Source organism: Hypanus sabinus, chromosome 8, assembly GCF_030144855.1.
Source record: "Hypanus sabinus isolate sHypSab1 chromosome 8, sHypSab1.hap1, whole genome shotgun sequence".
NCBI classification, from domain to species: Eukaryota; Metazoa; Chordata; class Chondrichthyes; order Myliobatiformes; family Dasyatidae; genus Hypanus; species Hypanus sabinus.
The window spans coordinates 89235836-89256805 of record NC_082713.1 but is presented as its reverse complement, the minus strand read 5'-3'; the positions used below and the strand labels follow the sequence as shown (position 1 = coordinate 89256805).

General features: G+C 42.2%; 1 protein-coding gene across 1 annotated transcript in view; it reads left to right on the top strand.

Annotated features, from left to right (window-relative positions):
• The window catches only part of LOC132397646 (sodium/hydrogen exchanger 2-like), a 369476-nt gene that overhangs the window by 67628 nt on the left and 280878 nt on the right, over positions 1 to 20970 (top strand). The window contains exon 3 of the mRNA XM_059976415.1: positions 11995 to 12245. Within this exon, the coding sequence (XP_059832398.1) occupies positions 11995 to 12245 (251 nt within the window). The remainder of the gene's footprint in view (positions 1 to 11994; positions 12246 to 20970) is intronic.

Here is a 20970-nt window from a genome sequence, read left to right as displayed (position 1 = left end):
ACCTAACCTAACATTAGTTTGCATGGTATTTGTCTCGTATTGGCCCATTTCCTTCTAAACCTTTCCTGTCTATGATTCTGTCCAAATGACTTTCAATTATTTACTTATGCCAATCCCTAGGGCAGCTCATTCCATATACCTAACATTTTCTGTGTGAAACATTTGCATGTCAGGCACCCTTTAAATCCTTCAGCATAAACCTATCCCCTCTTGTTTTAAAATCCTCTTCCTTGGGAAAAAGACTGCAACCAATGGATGAAGGTTTGAGTAAAAGCCCTGACATCAGAAAACTTGCCACAACTTTCCCATTGACCTCTGCAAGTAGAAGCAACTCCTGAAGATATCAGCAGCTAATAACCCACCCGGGTAAATTAGTGAACTCTTTTAAGAGCATTGAGAGGGGTCCCTTCACTGTGATCAACCACTATGGCAGGGCAGTGATTTGACAACTGTTATCCAAAATCTCAATACTGCCATCAAACTAGTGTTGCATGCTGACTGACATTATGGTCTGTGTGTATTGACGCCATGAGCAATTCACCATCAAATTGCATCATATACTGCAGATGTCATTTTGGATCTCTGAAGTACCATTAAAAAGGTTGCTAATAATGCCTGCTCCCATTGAGAAGTAAGCTGTCCTACCTGTCCTGGAGCTTTGCTACAAGTACCTTATGAAGTGAAAAGAGAATGTTAGACTTGAAACCTTCCCCTCCCTAACATCGGCCTGTGACCTTGCTCATGCAATGTTTAAACATCTTTTCAGATAACTGAAAATTACCACGATTACATTCCAGATTCAAGTTTTGTGGACCTGGAGGTGACAGGGATGTGTTGAAGGCTATCTTCTACTCAACCCCTTCTCAAATACAATCCAGGTGGTAAACTTTATGCAGGTCTGTCTGCATGCTGAAGCAAGCAGGGCAAAAGGACAGCAGTTCCTCACTGTGACATTGTTGAGGGGCCAGTAATCAATGCAGGGACAGAGCTTGCTGTCTCTCCTGCTCAGGGAAAGGAAGCCTACCCCTGCTGGTGAAGTTGACAATGGTTAAACCTTAAGGTCATGTCCCCCTTAGTGTATTCCTCTCCGGTCCCCATTTCAGCATGCGAGAGGGCAAAGAGCTGGTCATGGAGGGGACTAGTGCTGGGCAAGGAGAGGTCAGTGGTGCAGTCACACAACTGTTGTGGAGGCAAGGAAGTGGCCTTTTTACTGAACGCCTCAAGAAGACAGGTCCATACTAGTAGTTGACGCTCGACACGATTAAAGACAGCAGCTTGTGCTGGACCCAGAAAGGTAAACTGGCATGCTGGTCCCCACTTTTGGATCACCTTTAAGGATAATCAATCTATTGGTTGTGTCGAGATAACCAGGGGAGACCAGGCACAAGTTGGAAAGGTGGATCTTGCTGGTACTCAGACATGACCTGCCAGGGCCTTGACATTGATACTTCCTCCCAGCTGCTGATTTGGAACTCTCTACTTTTGAGACAGAGATGTCCATGAGGTTCCTGGTTGCCCTGGAGTCAATAAATGCCTGAAGCTCATGGGTCTGGGACCACCACAACCCGGAAGCTCGGAATGTTACCTGATTATGGGAGGATGTTTGCAGGGAGAACCAATCCGACTGAACTCCCTGCTGAGGGTATGCTCTTTCCCTGGGTGCTCGGGACATGGACTGGAAGTGTCCTGGATCATCACAATAGAGACAGCAACTTGTTCTCCTGCACTCATCTCATTCCTCTGGAGATAGTTACATGGGCCTCACCTGCACAGGCTCCTTTGTGGACTGTATACTAGGTAATGCAGACAAATGGTGATCTAAGTATCTTGGGCATTCTTTCTTTGCGAAACTCAGTTGCCTGGTTGTCAATTCAAAAGTCCAGATTAATCAGGTCATCCAACCTTGTCATGCACTATGAACTCATTCCAGGCCCCAATAGTAAATCTCTGCTGGAAAGCACTGATGAGGGCTCTCTTGTTCCACCACAAGGGTGTGGAACTTTACTACACTGTCGCTCATTGTCCCAGTAGTCAGTGGGCAGCTTCCTGACCCCATACTAGAAGATCAAAACTCTCTTGAGCTCAGCAACAAATTGCTGATATGACTGGCTGTTTGGTAACCTTGTTCCCAGACAGTTGAGCAGCCTGAGTGGGGGTTCATCGAAGGGATTCATCGTGTACCTCAGTTTAAATGCATCATCACCCAACAGACTAGTCTGGGCTTGGAAAGTCAACTCCCACTGAGTAACAACAAGCTGCAGCCTTCAGGCTCACCGGAGTATCAGCCTGGTGGTGGACTCAGTTCTGGTCCAGACGTAGTTACGAGAGATGGGACGTTAGTAGCCAAGTTTGCTGAAGTGAAGCTGCTGAAGAGGACGATCTGGGACTGGGACTGACGTGGCTAAAGGCGGCTGAGTGGCGATAGTGAGAAAGGTAGTGCCTTCACCTGATTCTGGTCGTTGGTAGTAAGTTGCTGAACTGCTACATTATTTCGGCTGCTGTCAGCAGTGAGTTATAGACAATAGACAATAGGTGCAGAAGTAGACCATTCGGCCCCTCGAGTCTGCACCGCCATTCTGAGATCATGGCTGATCATTCACTATCAATACCCAGTCCCTGCCTTGTCCCCATATCCCTTGATTCCCCTATCCATCAGATATCTATCTAGCTCCTTCTTGAAAGCATCCAGAGAATTGGCCTCCACCGTCTTCCGAGGCAGTGCATTCCACACCTCCACAACTCTCTGGGAGAAGAAGCTCTTCCTCAACTCTGTTTTAAATAACTGACCTCTTATTCTCAATCCATGCCCTCTGGTACTGGACTCTCCCAACATCTGGAACATATTTCCTGCCTCAATCCTATCAAATCCTTTAATTATCTTAAACGTTTCAATCAGATCCCCTCTCAATCTCCTCAATTCCAGCGTGTACAAGCCCAATCTCTCCAATCTCTCTGCGTAAGACAGCCCTGCCATCCCAGGAATCAACCTAGTGAATCTATGCTGCACTTCCTCAATTGCCAGAATGTCCTTCCTTAAACCTGGAGACCAAAACTGTACACAATATTCCAGGTGTGGTCTCACCAGGGCCCTGTACAAATGCAAAAGGACATCCTTGCTCTTGTACTCAATTCCCCTTGTAACAAAGGCCAACATTCCATTTGCCCTCTTCACTGCCTGTTGCACTTGCTCATTCACCTTCATTGACTGGTGAACTAGGACTCCTAGGTCTCTTTGCATTTCTCCCTTACCTAACTCTACACCGTTCAGACAATACTCTGCCCTCTTGTTCCTGCTTCCAAAGTGGATAACTTCACATTTATTCACATTGAATGACATCTGCCAAGTATCTGCCCACTCACCCAGCCTATCCAAGTCTCCCTGTATTCTCCTAACGTCCTCTTCGCATGTCACACTGCCACCCAGTTTAGTATCGTCAGCAAACTTGCTGATATAGTTTTCAATGCCCTCATCTAAATCATTGACATAAATCGTAACGAGCTGTGGTCCCAATACAGAGCCCTGTGGTACCCCACTAGTCACCTCCAGCCAGTCCGAGAAACACCCATTCACTGCTACGCTTTGCTTTCTATCTGCCAACCAGTTTTCTATCCATGTTGAAACCCTGCCCCCAATGCCATGAGCTCTGATTTTACTCACCAATCTCCTATGTGGCACCTTATCGAATGCCTTCTGAAAATCTAGGTACACAACATCCACTGGCTTACCCTCGTCTAACATCCTTGTTACACCCTCAAAAAACTCCAACAGATTAGTCAAGCATGACTTGCCCTTGGTAAATCCATTCTGGCTCGGCCTAATCCTATTTCTGCCATCAAGATGTGCCACTATTTCGTCCTTAATAATGGACTCAAGCATCTTCCCCACAACTGACATTAGTTCTCTGTTTTCTCCTTCCCTCCCTTCTTGAAAAGTGGGATAACATTAGCCACTCTCCAATCCTCAGGAACTGATCCTGAATCTAAGGAACATTGGAAAATGATTACCAATGCATCCGCAATTTCCTGAGCCACCTCTTTTAGAACCCTCAGATGCAGACCATCTGGACCCGGGGATTTATTAGCCTTCAGTCCTACCAGTCTACTCATCACAGTTTCTTTCCTAATGTCAATCTGTCTCAATTCCTCTGATATCTTATGACCCTGGCCCATCCATACATCTGGGAGATTGCTTGTGTCCTCCCTGGTGAAGACAGATCTAAAGTACGCATTAAATTCTGTTGCCATTTCCCCGTTTCCCATAACAATTTCTCCCAATTCATTCTTCAAGGGGCCAACATTGTTCTTAACTATCTTCTTTCTCTTCACAGAGCTAAAAAATGCTTTTGCTATCCCCTTTTATATTCCTGGCTAGACTGAGCTCATACCTGATTTTTTCTCTCCGTATTGCTTTTTTAGTTAAGATCTGCTGTTCCTTAAATCTTTCCCAATCATCTGTATTCCCACTCATCTTAGCCCTGTCATACTTCTTTTTCTTTAATGCTATACAATCTCTGACTTCCTTTGTCAACCACTTTGAAACTTCCCCCTCTTTTAATCCTTCCTTCTCATTGGAATGAACTGCTTCTGCATCTTTTGTATTATGCCCAAGAATATCTGCCACTGCTGATCCACTGTCTTTCCTGCCAGGGCATCCGCCCATTTTACTTTGGCCAGCTCTTCCCTCATGGCTCCGTAGTCTCCTTTATTTAATTGCAACACTGACACCTCTGATCTGCCCTTATCCCTCTCAAATTGTAGATAAAAACTTATCATGTTATGATCACTACTTCCTAATGGCTCCTTTACTTCAAGATCACTTATCAATTCCTGTTCATTACACATCACCAAGTCCAAAATAGCCTCGTTCCTGGTTGGCTCAAGCACAAGCTGTTCCAAAAATACATCCCTTAGACACTCCACAAACTCCCTATCCTGGGGTCCAGCACCTACCTGATTCTCCCAGTTCACCTGCATGTTGAAATCTCCCATAACGACTGCATTACCTTTAGCACATGCCAATGTTAACTCCCTAATGAACTTGTACCCAATATCCACGCTACTGTTTGGGGGCCTGTACACAACACCCATTAGGGTCTTTTTACCCTTACTGTTCCTCAGCTCAATCCATACAGACTCTACTTCTGCCAAACCATTGCTGTAAGGGCTGATAACTGTTCCTCCCGCTGGGACTGGCTCTCCACTCTGAGAGTAGCCGTCTCACTGTATGTTGACCAACCTAGTTTTTATTGATTTTTGTTTCTCCTCCACATACTTTGGTCTGGACTGGTCTCATCATTCTGAGAGTGTCTATTGCACTGCTTGAATCACAACATAACTTCGACTGACTGTAACTTCTCTCCTACCTGGCCAAGGTCAGCTGTTCTCCCTCTTGTGGGTCTGTTTTCTTTGGTTGAGACTTGCTGACAGGAATGCACTGTTATGTCAAATGCTGAGTTGGAGAGACATTGAAGCCAATCACTGAAGCTGACTTTTAATAGGAACTGTGTGGAAATAAAGGAAAAATAATTAATGCCAGGCCATTAACTAGAACTTCCAAACTAAAGGTAGCATCAATACAGCAGCTTGGCTGCAGTAGCTTAACAATAAAGTGATACTGCACTTTAATATCGTTAGTCTAAACAGCAGTCTTCTTTCCTGGAACCGAGAAACCAATAAGCCCGGAACGTCAACGTTGCTCTGCTTTAGGTCGTTTCAACAACACTGAAATGAGAAAAACGGAGTTAAGTACCACCACGATGAAGCACTAATTGGCTGTAATGTGCATAGTCTTGAGTAGGATTGTTGAACACAGTCTGCAGTTCACCTGCAAAGGTGCATAACCCTTCAGCAGAGTCTGTGGTTGTGACAGGAACTGCTGTTTCTGAGGACCACAGTAGAACACCTTGTAATTTAGGAGACAACCAGTTGTCAATGATACTTTGCGGCAAAGAGACTGAGATTATAAGTATCTACACCAAATATCAGAGACAAAAGCAAGGGGAGCCCATTGTGCTGCCCACACCTTCCTCACTATCCAACACTGTCATTGGTGATCAAGAGCTTTTCTGTCCTACTCCTCCCTTTCCCACATATTCCTTGATCACTTTTGCATTAATATATTATCTATTTCCTTGGGCTTCATTGCATCTCAGGTAGAGAAAGAATATAGGGGCATGAGACAGACTTCTCATGGTCTATATTACACAGGTCTGATCTCCCTACCTAAAGGGGAATACAGAAGGGATTCACCAGCTTGGTACTTCTGGTGGGGTGGCATGGTTTGTTCAATATAGAGACTTTGAGTAGACTATAACTATTCTGTCTTGAGTTTAGAAGAATAATATGTAATCTCATACAAAATTCTTATGGGCTCTTCAGGGTAGCTGTTTCTCTGACTGGGGTGTCCAGAACCAAGATAAGGATTCTGACATTCAGAACAGATGTGAGGAGATATCTCTTCTCTCAGAGTCAGGAGAATCATTGCAGTTCTCCACCCAAGAGGGCTGTAAAGGCTGAAGAAACAGCTGCATGGAATCCCAAGGGAAATGGAGGTACTACGGGAAACGTGCTAGAGTTCAGGGTCGATTGTGATTCGAATGAATGGCAGAACCTAATCCTGCTTCTATTACTTGTGTTTGCTGGGATTGTATTCCATACAACTGCACTGGAACATGCAATACACAATCAGAAAACCTGTGGGATCCAGGTCTCTGTCATCTGTTTTTTTTTTAACAATATTTTTTATTGAATTTTACATATATTTCACATATACAAATAAACAATAATAATAATTAAACTAAATAGTGAAACATGTCCTTATGTTTTTCCCAATCATCAAAGGAAAAGAGATATAACATTTCACATACTTCACATATTTAATAAAGAAATAAAATAAAAACATCAGAAATAAAAACCGTAGTAGCACTCAACAACACACACCTATTTCAAAATGACTGTGCACCTTGACATCCAAGAAACTCCAATAAAGTTTTCCACACATTTTCAAATTCTCCTGCCCTACTCCTGGTTATGTAAGTCAGTCTCTCCAATATAATACAAGATGCCATCTTCACCCATACATGTATTGAAGGTATATTTATTTTTCTCCAAGATAAAGATCTATTTCCTGCTGGCCTGTAGGAGTCCAAAGTCAATTAAAGTTGACTGTTTTCAACTAAAAGTAAAGTTCTTTGGATACTGTATATACCTAGTACACACATTTTTGCTTGGTGAGGCATCTTTGCTCCAGCAATCTCAGATACAGTCTGAACAACTGTTTTCCAGTATTTTTTTAAATTTAGGGCAGTCCCATACACAGTGAAATACAGTTCCCTTTTCTTCTAAACATTTAACACAAGTGTACAGGATGTCAGGAGTCCAACGGTTCAGTTTGACTGGGGTAATATAAGTTCTCATTAACCATTTGTATTGCCATAGCTTCATTCTCGAGTTAATTGATTGTTTTGGGGCTTTTAAGGATGCCGTTTCCCACACAGTCTCTTGTATGTCCTTTTGAACATCCAGTCTCCATGCCTCCAGCCTGTCAACGGTGGACTCCTTATCATATGCCATCCGAGCTGGATAGAATAAAGAAATCTGACTCCTCCCCTTTAGGTTTAGAAGTGTAAGATTTTCAAGCTGTGATAGTGGTGGTTCAGAAATTCAATGCTTTTATTTTGATAGTATGAAATGTTTCAGTTGCAAATACTTTTAAAAGTATTTTTCAGGAATATGGTATGTCTGACACAATTGATCAAATGTAATAAGATTACCATTCATATAAAAGTCCTCTATTTTCTCCACACCTTTGTCTGCCCAGATTCTGAAACTATCATCAGCTCTTCCTGCACTGAAGTATGTGTTGCTCCATACTAGGGAGAAGCGGGAAATGGGAGGAGTATCTTTAATATGCTGATGTGCTTTCTACCAGATGTCAATAGTATTTTTGAGGAAAGGGTTCTCGGTTGTTCTGTTCAGATTTTATGGGGCTGCAGGGTATAGATAGAGCTTTAATGGGAGGTTTGGTACTGATGCCTGTTCAATATTCACCCAGGCTGGAAGGGCCTCCATTGAGAAATAAAACATTGCAAAACATAACTAAGCAGACCAATAGTACCATTTCAGGTTGGGGAGCCATAGCCCCCCCCTCCCTTTCATAGGGCAGGTATAGCAATAATACCATTTCAGGTTGGGGAGCCGTAGCCCTCCCCTTTCATAGGGCAGATATAACAACCCAAGTCTCAGTCTAGAGTTTTTATTATTCCAAATGAATTTACTAAAAATACTATCAAGCTGATCAAAAAATGATTTCGTAGTGGGAGAGGAAGTGATTGAAAAAGGTACAGAAATGTTGGTAATATATTCATTTTGATCATGTTTATACGGCCAGTTATTGATATGGGCATTGTTATCCGTCGATCCAACATCTCTTTCACTTCATCCACTAGTGGGTCATAATTTGTTGGGATGATTGTTTTAATTTTGGGGGTAATTTTAACATCAAGGTAGGTAAATCCTTCCTTTGCATTTATAAATAGGGTTTTTATGACTGGTTTCAGTCTTTCTTCTTTGTTCAAAAATAGCATTGATGATCTCGAGTTGTTAATGTTATAACCAGAGAACTGCCCAACAATTCAATCTGTTGCATTACGTTTGGAATACTGATGGATAAATTTGTTAAAAAAAATAATCACGTTGTCAGCATATAAGGATATTCTACATTCATGTTCTCCTAGCTGGATGCCTGACAGGCCCATCTGCACTCTTATTGCCATAGCCAGGGGTTCTATGGCCAGTATAAACAACATTGGTGACAAAGGGCATCCCTGGCGAGTAAATCACTCCAAGATGACTGGTTTAGAAACTGTATTATTTGTTAAGACACTGGCTATTGGGTTTGTATATAAGATCTGAATCTATTTAAGGAAGTTCTTTCCAAATCCAAATCTAGGCAATACATTAAATAAATATGGCCATTCTATTCTATGAATAGATAATACCAGTGATAATACTGCTGTATCTTTAGCATCCAATTTTTCATGAATTATGTTAAGAACTCTTCTAATATTATGGAACCCTTGGCGTTCTTGCACAAACCATTCTGATCATTATGAACTAGATATGGGATATAAGGATCCGATCTTCTTGCTAAGGCTTTACAAAGTATTTTTGCATCCAATCCAGTTAGACATCAGTCTAAATGAGGAACGTTCTGTAGGAGGTTTGCCTGGCTTCAAGATCACCGTTATCATTGCCAGCCTTAAAGAGAGTGGGAGAGTTCCATTCTGATAAGATTTGTCATACATATTTAAGAGTGGGACTGGTAATTTTTCTTGAAATGTTTTGTAGAATTCAACTGGTAGGCTCTCAGGCCCTGGCGCTTTACCACTGTTTATATTGTTACGAACCCTGTAACTGGGTGTCTTACCAGCAAAGATAGGAGTAGCCGTTGAAGTCTGATGATACTATTTTTAACAGTATTTATTAGTAAAAATACACAAAAATAATATCAATGCAAATATACAGATAATATACGTCATCAATACTAAACCTAAAAGTGCGGGTATAATAATAATCAATAAGAAATAAGCTCTATCATTGTCTAGGGGATAATGAATTGTCCAATGGAAATATAAAGTTCAGTTCAGTTCATACAGGCTGCAGTCGTTGTTGATCACCGTGTTGCAATTGTTGGAGAGAGAGAGAGAGAGAGAGAGAGAGAGAAAAACTTGCCGACTTTCCTTTTACGATCTTGATCCATATCTGTCCTTTAGCTAGACCGTTCTGTGGAGGACTGGTCACCCAGGCAAGGGTGGACACACACACAAGCCCCCACCAGTCTCATAGCGTCTCTCCTGGTGCGTCTGAGGGGTGTTCTCCAGACCCTACTTTTATCCCCATTCTCAGGGTCTCAGATGTCAATCAGGTTGGGATGATGCAATCCCTCAACTAGACCACTCTGGTTGCTCCCTGAGGGGTTTCAATGAATAGAACAGTACTCAATACACAATTCCTCCTTCAAGAGACAATAGCAGTAATCTCTCTTTGTCAATAGGAGACATTCCACCTTTGTGTATTCTAGTGTTGTCTCTCTCTCTCTCATTACTGACATGCTGTGTATCTCTCTCATTTCCTGGGTATCAGACCTGAAATAATAGCGATCTTGCGATTCTCAAAAGGGGGCAGGGGGGCATTGGCGATTCTGTACCCTTCTGCCCATCAGAGTTTCTCCTCATTCGTAACAATATTTTGGATAGCCTGTGATAACTCTTCAATTGTTAAGCCTCTATCTAACTCTTTTTTTGCATCTTCTGTCAGTGTCGAAATGAAACTCATCAAGAAATGTATCCCGTTCTTCTGAGGCTTGGGGGCATTCTGATCTACATGAATGTTCATAAAATTCTCTAAAACTGTTATTAATTTCCACTGGGTCTATTGTTAGGCTTCCTGAAGAGGTTATTATACTGTTAGTTGCTCTATCAGACTGTAATTTTTTAATTCTCCATGCCAAAAGTTTCCTAGCTTTTTCTCCTTGATTGTAATAAGATTGCTTCAGCCACATTAAAATTTTTGCAGCTTTATCAGCAGGTAATTTATTATATTTAGCTCTCAAAAGTAGCAGATCTCTGTTTTGTTGGATCATGTCTCTGTCATCTGTTTATTATTTCAGGGTTACAGATATCACTATCAAAGGTTGAGAAATAATAATGATTAGCAACCTATAACCAGGTGCTTGATGGATACGGTCAGTCAGACAGCCAGTAAAGACATGATCAGGATTAGAATCATTTGTGTATTTCTTGTTCAGTATCATAATCTCTGAGGAGCAGTTGTAAGAATTTTCTGGAACAATACAACTGCAGAGAAGGGGCAGTTAGATTTAATTAATAATGAGCTAGAATTAGCCTCTTGATTGATAATTTGATATATCTTGAGAAAGTAAGATGATTAAATGTGATATTAGACTTGGAATTGAGCAGGAAAGGCCAAAAGTTAAGGTATTAAACCTAATTAAAGACAATTATTTACAACATTAAACTAGCCAAATCCACAGGTGAACAGAGATAAAATATTGAAAGACCTATTTGCTATAATGCAAGGCGAGGAAACACTTACTTTGTAAATGAAACATGATTAGCAAGTGAGGGAAGAGACTGCATCAGAATGAAGGATAGAACAACAGACAGAACAGAACAGCAACAGGCCTTTCAACTCCAAATGTCTATGCCAATTCAAACTAACCCTGCATTTGATCCATATCCCGCCATCCCCTCTTTAAATGCCTCCTGAAAGGTTTACACGCTTTGTAGATTGCCACAACATTGTAAGACAGGATGACACAGATATTTGTATTCACATGATCATCCATCAGGTGCTATCTCAATGGAGATATTGCAACTCTACAGTGTACAGCAAAAGGCAATCGTGAGTTTCACTCCAGGGAGCAGACCTGTGGCAGTGGGCTTATGGAGCTATTTGTGGAATTCTCATATTCAGCTTATTCTCACATTCCCTAACAATGTCGATAGAAGATATTCAGCCACTAGGCCTCTGCTCACAATCCAATCTCCCCACCTATTCCCTCTTTATTGTTGATTGTCCCTCCCTACACCCCCCCCCCCAACTTCTCATATGCCCACTTACGCAGGGTAATTTACAATTAACCTACCAATCAGCTCATCTTTCAAGGGAAATAAGTGGTCCTGTGTGAGCACCGCAGACACAATGGCAGATGTCAGGATTATTGGAGCTATGAGCACCAGCACTACCAGTGGTATCTCTGTGTGCCATGTTGCTCACTAGACAGTACAGTCAGCATAAACTGGCCACTTCCATGGGATAGGAACAGTGCTCTGAATCACTGGTCCACTATGGATATTACTCTCAGAGTGACCTTTAACTAACTGCTGCCACAAATTTCCAGACTTTCTTGAAAGAAGTAACATAAATCACATAACTGGTGAAAAACAATAATGATTTTCTTTCTTCTTGCAGGTTTTATACAAATTGTTTAAGACTTTCTGCATCATGCCCTCAATTGCAGTGTCCGATATTTTGGTTGGAATTATCAAGTTCTTTCTTGTGGGATTCGGAGGTTTACTTGTGGGAGTTATTTATGGAATCATTGCAGCCCTTACCACTCGCTTCACAGAGAATATCCGCGTGATTGAACCTCTGTTCGTATTCCTGTACAGCTATTTGTCATACCTGACTGCTGAAATGTTGCACTTCTCTGGCATTGTAGCGTAAGTATTATCTTCAACACTCTAATCTCATTGGTAAGCAATGCACCTAATAAGCATGTGGAAAAAAATGTTCTTGGACCTTTACCAGAGGACTTTGGAGCTCACCTGAGAGGAATTCTCGAGGGGAGAATTAAATTCCATGTTTTAGTTTCTGAGTTTCTCAATAATAATTGCCTGCAGATTTATCCTGCTTTTAATGAAAGCCCTATATTTTCTGAGGTTAAAGAAAAACTGACTCAGAGCCAAAGCTGCGAATGAGAATGAATGATGGCCTAAATGCATTCAAGGTTGGACTTTGCAATGTGCATTAAGGGAAGGAAGTGCTTTAGGATAACTGGACAGGAAGATGGATGCACTGTAATTGAAGGCAAATCGAAATGAACCCAGTCCTTGGCTGGGGGATGGGAACTGGAGTGATAGGGCTGAGGGTGGGGCAGTTGGTATACAAGTAGATGCAGCACTTCCCAAGACGTGAGGAAGGACAGGACAAAATTGCAGTCAGTGGGATGTTGAAGTGTACCGTGGGGGCAAACTCAAAAGGGAGAATACAGGACTGAAGGTGTTGTATTTGAATGTGCACACATACAGAGTTAAGTAGATGATCTTGTAGCACAGTTGCAGATTGGCAATTATGACGTTGTATGGGCATCACTGAATTGTGGCTAAAAGATCACAGTTGGGAGCTAAAATATCCCAAGATGCACATTGTATCAAAAGGACAGGCAGGTAGGGAGAAAGAGTGGGGTGGCTCTGCTAATTAAAATTGAAATCAAATCTTTAAAAAGAGGTGACATAGGTTTGGAAAATGTAGAATGCTTGTTGGTAGAGTTAACCCTTACATACTGTTTGGGTCAAATTTGACCCATTTTGACATTTGACAGCAGTAAAACACCATAAATGACATTTTTTTAGCCAAAATTTGATGACTTTTCCTAAACTGACCCAAAATGCGCTAAAATGAAAATATTTAAAAATTTCATACTTCTGTACAGGTGCTACAAATTTTTGTGCATTGAGGCTGTTCTGGGTCAAATTTGACTTGTATCTATTAAAATGGATTTTAGACCTCTGAAACATTAATTAAGGATTAATCACCCATTTAATAATGTCAGATAGGCTATTTATACATTCTAAGTAGATCTGTGGTTCAAAATTTGGTATAGACACTTGTTATGAGGGGATTCTTGGTTCGGGTCAAATGACCTGGACCATACTGTGAAGGTATAGAATATGAACAGGTTGCTTGGGTTAAGAAACTGCAAAGGTAAAAAGACTCTGATAGGAGTGAAATATAGGCCTCCCTGTAGTAGCCAGCATGTGGAATATAAATTAGAATGGGACGTATAAAATGCTTGTAATAAGGACAATGTTACTATAGTCACAGGGGATTTCAGTATGCAGGTTAATTGGAAAAATCAGGTTGGTGCTGGATCCCAAAAGATGGAATCTGTAGAATGCCTATGAGGTGGCTTTTTAGAGCAGTTTGTGGGTTTGATTTGGAAGCTTAAAGTAAATGGACATTTGGAAGACAAGGATCATAATAAGGAATAATTCACCATGCAGTTTGAGAGGGAGCAGATAAATTCAGACCCATTAACATTACAGTGGACGAAAGGGAATTAGAGGCATGAGAGAGGAGTTGGGCAAAGTTGATTTGAAGGGGATACTCGCAGGGATGATGGCAGAACAGCAATGGCTGGAGTTTCTGGTGGCAATTCAGAAGGTGCAGGGTAGATACTCTACATCCCAATGATGAAGGCACAATGAGGCAACCTTGGCTGACAAAGGAGGTGAAAGACAGCAAAACAGGAAAAGAGAGAGCACAAAATATGGCAAAAATTATTGGGAAGTTAAAGGATGGGGAAGGTTTTAAAAACCAACAGAAGACAACTAAAAAGCTATTAGGAGAGAAAAGATGAGATATGAAGGTAAGCTAGCCAATAATATAAAAGAGGATACTGTACTAAAGATGTTTATGAATATAGAGAGTAAAAGAGAGGCAAAAGCAGGACTCAATGGGCCAAATGGCTTCATTCTGCTCCCATGTCTTATGATTCGGAACTGTGACATTTGAATGGTGTCTGTCTTTACCTGAACTGTATATTTAAACTACAGCCTTACTTAAATTGCATTACACTGTCATGTGATGCATGAATCATCATGCCCTGCATTTATGGTTTGCATTGCATACTTGATGCTTTGTATTACACAGCTGATGAATATGACAGATTGACAGTGCAAATGCCTTCCAAGGCCACTCACAGGAAACACATTTCATCTTAATGACATTGTTAATTGTTAGTTTATTTTTGAAGGCACATGTTTTAGAACTTCCAAACTGCCATAATACTATTCAAAGTGCAATCGAACAGTAACAAGCCAACAGTATTTTCTCCTTTGAAATACAAGGAATTGTTGTCTGTGGTTTTATTGGACCCCTTAAAATCATTTGTAACCTCTGTCAATCTCAGAATCCATCTCATTGTTGATATTACACAAATCAAATTAAACATTAATTGTGAAATATAAGCCATTTTCTCAAGCCTTACCCCTGGATACATCAGACCAAGGCCATGGATGTGGAAGGGAGCGACGTGGTGATAGGTGTGGATGAATATATACATTATAAAGGAGACAAATTTTGATTAGTCAGAAACTTGAACAGTTGACGAGTCGAGTCTACAATAAAAAAAGCATTAATGTTGTCAGCCTACAGGGTAACAGACAAACACTCCTGCACACTGCAATCCTTTCCACAAACCCCATAGGCATTTTCGGTGACAGCAGCAGGATTTGTCTTCAGAGTAGCTGACAGGAACCCTCACTCCTTCCAGAGACTGAATGTAATCTCTCAGGTTGAATAAATTTGGAAGGGAAGGTGGAATTACATTGTTTCTGTTTACTTATCCAACTTTCAACTGCTCATTCAGAGATCACAGTCATTGCTGACTGATAATAGAATCTTCTCCTATCTGGCAGTCAACACAGGCACACTTCAAGGATGTCTGCTTGGCAAACTGCTCTACTCTTTCTGTATTGCTAAGCACTGGTCAAATGGCATCTATAAATTCAGTGATGACACTACAGAATCTGAGCAGAATCTCAGATGGCAATGAGGAGCAAGAAAGACCAGCTGGTTGAATGTTGTTGGGATAATGGCCTCGGAAAACACTAAGGCATTGATTATGGACTTCAGGAGGGTGAAGCCAAGAGCAACACACACCAGTCCTCACTGAGGGGTCAGTCATGGAAAGGGTGAGCAACTTTTAGTTCCAGAGCATCAACATCTCAGAAATCTATCTTGGCTCAACACACTGACACAACCACAAAGCAGGTATACCAGTGACGAGATCAGGTATGGCGCTACAAACTATTAAATTTCTACAGATGTACAGTAGAGAGCATACAAACTGGTTGTATCACAGTAAGCTGTGGAACCTCCAACACACAGGATCGCAGGAAGGTGCAGAGGCTTGAAAACTCAGCCCATCCATCACAGGCACAACCATCCTGCCATCGAGGACATCTTCAAACATCCTCACAAAGTTGGCATCCATCACCAAAGACCTTCACCAACATGCCCTTTTTACAGGAAGTTTACAACCCTGAAGACCCACACTCAATGTTTTTGGAACAGCCTCTTTCCATCTGGCATCAGATTTCTAAATGGCCCATGAACACTCTCTCAATATTCATCTTTGGCATTATTTATTTAATTTTGTAATTTATAGCTATTTTTATAATACCATACTGCTGCTGAAAACCCATGTCAGTGATAATAAACCTGGCTTTGATTCTAACACTTGCAGTTAGTTTATATGCTGAGATTAAAATCCAGTGGCACTGATCCTGAATCTGATGCCTTAGTGAATAGGCCAGAAAACTTTGTCAGGATAGGACCGAGTTTGACAAACTGCATGCTAATGAATGAGACAGGTTTCATTACAATATTAAGCAAAACCCAAAAATGCTGGAAATGCTCAAAAGGAAAAGCAGCATCCTTGTGAAGTGATAAAGAGTTAATGTATCAAGTTAGCACATCTGGGAATGAGATAAAAGCAAGATCACTATGCAGATTGTGGATACTGAATGCAGTACACTAGATTGGAAGAAATCAAACACTTTGTCGCCTAGGAAGACTAGTTCCCTGGATAGTTGGAAGAGAAAAAGTGAAAAGACGCATATTGCACCAGTTGCAGTTGCAAGGGGAAGTGCTTTAAAAGGGGAGTGGTTGGTGGGAACAAGAGTGGACCAGGGAGTTATGGAAGGACATGTTAGCAGGTTTCAAGCTGTAGATCACTCCTTGAAGCAACTGGGTTTTACTGGTTTGCTGCAGATTTCAGCTGATCTGCTGAGGAAGAGAGAGAAGATGCAGACATCAGGAAGTGACTGGATAATTGAAAGATGCAAAACTGATTGGGCTGGGGTGGTCATACTGTACTTAACAGATGCATTATAGGACCTGCCGGAGATAGTAGACAAAATGTTAAATTATTGATTGATCAGTTTTGATGATTTGCAACAAGTTAATCTATACTAACTGCATATTAATACATTGTCTATCAACTTAGACAATTTATTTACCACTCATCAGTAAACATCCTTGATGAACCTCATTCAGAAACCCTGAAAAATGAATGAGGGCATTCCCATTGAGTCTCTGTGTGGAAAGCTGCAGAAATAGCCGTTTAGCACATGCAGTATTGCAATCCAGTGTGTGATTCTCCTAAGGAGTGGGTCCTCAGGTAGCTGTGGAAGCTGATCTGGTATCCACTTTCGGGATATCGAGGTGGATTCCCTCAAAGGAGAACGCCTGAGCGTGATTTTGTTTAATGTGAGGAGGCTGATGCAGGGGTAGCCACCTCATGGTCCCTGACAGATCAGGGTCAGGGGCCAGAGCATTAAATGCAAAATGACGAGGGGAATATTTACTGCAACAGCCTTCCTCCGCCATCACTGCCCTTGTGAGGTGTCACCTTCCAAATGCTCCACTATTTAGGTCTTGGTAGGCTCATTCTTTGCCTGGAACTTTAGCACAATGAGTAACCCTACCAGGAGCTAAGCATCAGATGGTGAAACTCCAGAAAGTGTCACTCTCAGGATCTTAGAAGTTCACACACCTCTCCATCATGACAAGGTGACAATCCTTGGAGAACTATAACACATGAAAATAGTGGCAGAAGTAGATAGGTTAGTGAAGAAGTCTTTTGGCCTGCTGGCCTTTATCACTTAGGGAACTGAGAATAGAATATTACGTTGTATAGTGTTACAAGGCATTCCTGAGGTTCTCTTGGTTCAGTTTGGTCACCTTGTTGTAAGAAATTGTTTAGAGGAGTTTTGTGAGATGCTGCAGGGACTCAAGGGACTGAGTATTGGAGAGACGATGAGCACGTTGGGACTTTTCTCACTGGAGCTTATGAGGATGAGAGGTGATCTTACAGGTGTACAAGATCATGAAGGCATCAATAAGGTGAATGCAGAGTCTTGAGGAATCAGAATTAGAGTGCATCGGGGTAAGATCATATAACCTGAGGAGCACCCAGAATAGAGCGCACAGCGGTGGAATGAACTGCCAGAGAAAGTAGTTGAGGCAGGTATATTAACAAGTATTTGGACAGGTACTGTACATGAATAGGAAAGGTTTAGAGGGATATGGGCCACACACAGGCAAATAGGACCAGCTTAGAATGGAGCATTTGCTGGGATGGACCAGTTGGGCCAATAGACCCGTTTCTGTGCTCTACGTCTCCGTGACTCTAGGATATACTGTACTTTCAAGTTCATAAATTGTGTTGTATTTTAGACCTTGGAGATGGGAAGTGGAGCTGACCAGTTTAAGCCTGCTCTATGTAGCCATGGTGGCAGCTTTCGGCAGAGCAAGTAAGAAAGACTTCAGAAGCTATATGCTTCATGCTTCAAGAATTCCACACTGCCACCATCTCATGATGCCTATCAATGTTAACTTCACTCTGGTGTTCTGATTTGAAACCTGTGACAATATCAGGGACAACACCCATGCCCTTCAGGGACAAGCTCTTCAATTCTTTAACGACCTATTCTTCACTTACCTGAATGAGTGATACTCCAACAACAAAGTACATTTCTTATCAATGGGTGTATAATTATACAACCTTGAGATTTGCCCACTTACAGGCAGCTACAAAGCATAAATCCAAAAGAACCCAGTTTAAAAAAGACCAACACTCAATGCGCAGAGAGACAGAAAAAACACACCATGCAAAAATAAAAGCAATGTTTTCAGAAACACAGTGAGTCCATAGCCTCTGCCTCAGTACATCACACGCAGTACATGCCAAATCATCGTGAAGCTCGCAGATACAAAGCCGAGAGCAGCCGTGGCAGGACATAATCCAAGCCTCGGCAATGCAGAGAGCGGAGGAAGTGTAACTGAGGATATGTCATGGAGCAACGAGCTGAACTGGCTCGATCCTTTTTCCGGTCCTGACATCCAGCCTTTTTAATCCATCTGGCCCAGCATTTAAATCGCCACCCTGCCCCTGCACTAGGACCTGCACCCTGCTGCATCAATACACTCTGAGCCCAGAACCAACTGCCAAGGTCCAGCTCCTAGCCGACATTTCCAAATTGATCCAAGGACTCTCTTGGTTTAGATGGAAGGACTCAGAAACCCATCCACTCAAAATTTTCTCTGCTCCGCTCACTCCAAATTCATCTCCAAATGCGACGTCATCCCAAACATTCCTCATCCTCACTCTGGCCAATTCTCCTTGACCTTGTTCTCTACAACGACTTTTGAGTGTTCCTCGCCTTTGCTCACTTTTCATTATTTGTTAATGATAGATATTCACAATTTTCCACAAAGTGTAATGAATGAAGTCTGTATTATATTTCTTCCCTTATGGACCACCAATAAGCTGTTGACAATCTTCCATTGAAAAATCTTAAACCACATAAAAAGAAAGCTGAAATCAACCAACACAAAATAACCTGCTTGATTTCCATATCACATCCCCGTACCATACAAAGTCAACAATTTCTCATGCTATAGTGCATCTGGGAGTGGTGTGTAACAGATTCAAAGTACACTGCAGTTATGTAATAAAGTAAAGTGGAAAGTAGAGGGTAAAGTGGGGCATGTACCTCGTCCCTGCCTCATCATTCAACCATGGCGAATATTTCAAATAAATACACCTTTCCCTTATCAAATCAGCATCCCAAATGTCCAGGAATAACTCAGGCAATTCTATACGCATTACACAAATGTTCAACTGCCACATCAAAAACAGATAAGGGCAGCAAATACATGGGAAAACCACGCACCACCTCCATGTCTGATCACTCTACTCCATGTCTGATGTGACGCTCTGCTACATGTCTGAGGTGACACTCTACTCCATGTCAGATCACTCTACTTCATGTCTGATCAATGTGCTCCATGTCTGATCACTCTCCTCCATGTCCAATCCCTCTACTCCATGTTTGATATGACACGGTACTCCATGTCTCATATGACACTCTACTCCAAGTCTGTTCACTCTACTCGATGTCTGATGTGACTCTACTCCATGTCTGATCACTCTACTCTATGCCTGATTACTCTACTTCATGACTGATCTCACTACACCATGTCTGATCTTACACTCTACTCACAGGGAGCAGAATGTGGTGTTCAGGTCACAGGGAAAATGCAGAATGCTGCGTTCCAGTCACAGGTGCCGAATGCGGAGTTCGGGTTAGAGGGTAAATGCAGAATGCGATCTTCTGGTCAGAGGTTCAGAATGCGGTGTTCCACTCATAGTTGCTGTATGTGGTATTCCGGTCACAGGTGCAGAATGCGGTGTTCCGCTCACCGGGATAATGCAAAATGCGGTGTTCAAGTCACAAGGAAAATGCAGAATGCGGTGTTCAGGTCACAGCTGTAGAATACACGGTTGCGGTCACAGGGAAAATGCATAATGCAGTGTTCTGGGCACAGGTGCCTAATACAGTGTTCTGTTCATAGGGAAAATGCAGAATGCAGTGTACTGGTCACAGGGAGAATGTAGAAAGCAGTGTTCCAGACACAGGAGCCGAATGCGGTGTTCGGGTCAGAGGGAAAATGCAGAATGCGGTCTTCTGGTCGCAGGATTTGAATGCGGTGTTCCACTCACAGGTGGTGTATGTCGTGTTCCAGTCACAGGTGCCGAATGCTGTGTTCCGCTCACAGGGATAAGGCAGAATGCAGTGTTCCAGTCACAGGTGCAGAATGCGTTGTTCTGCAGACATGAATAATGTAGAATGTGGTGATCCAGTGACAGGTGTAGAATGCGGTATTCCGGTCAGAATGAAAATGCAGAATGTGGTGTTTGGGTCACAGTTGCAGAATGTGGTGTTCCACTCACAGGGAAAAGGCAGATTGCGGTGTTCCGGACACAGTTGCCAAATGCGGTGTTCCGCTCACAGGGAAAATGCAGAATGCAGTGTTCCGGTCACAGGTGCCAAATGCGCTGTTCCGCTCACAGGGAAAATGCAGAATGCAGTGTTCCGGTCACAGGTGCAGATTGCGATGTCCAGGTCACAGGGAAAATGCAGAATGCTGTGCTCCAGTCACAGGTGCAGAATGCGATGCTCGGGTCACAGGTGCAGAATGTGGTGTTCTGGTCAAAGGGAGAATGCAGAATCCGGTGTTCCGGACACAGGTTCAGAATGAGGTGTACTGGTCACAAGGCAAATGCAGAATGCGGTGTTCGGGTCAGAGGGAAAA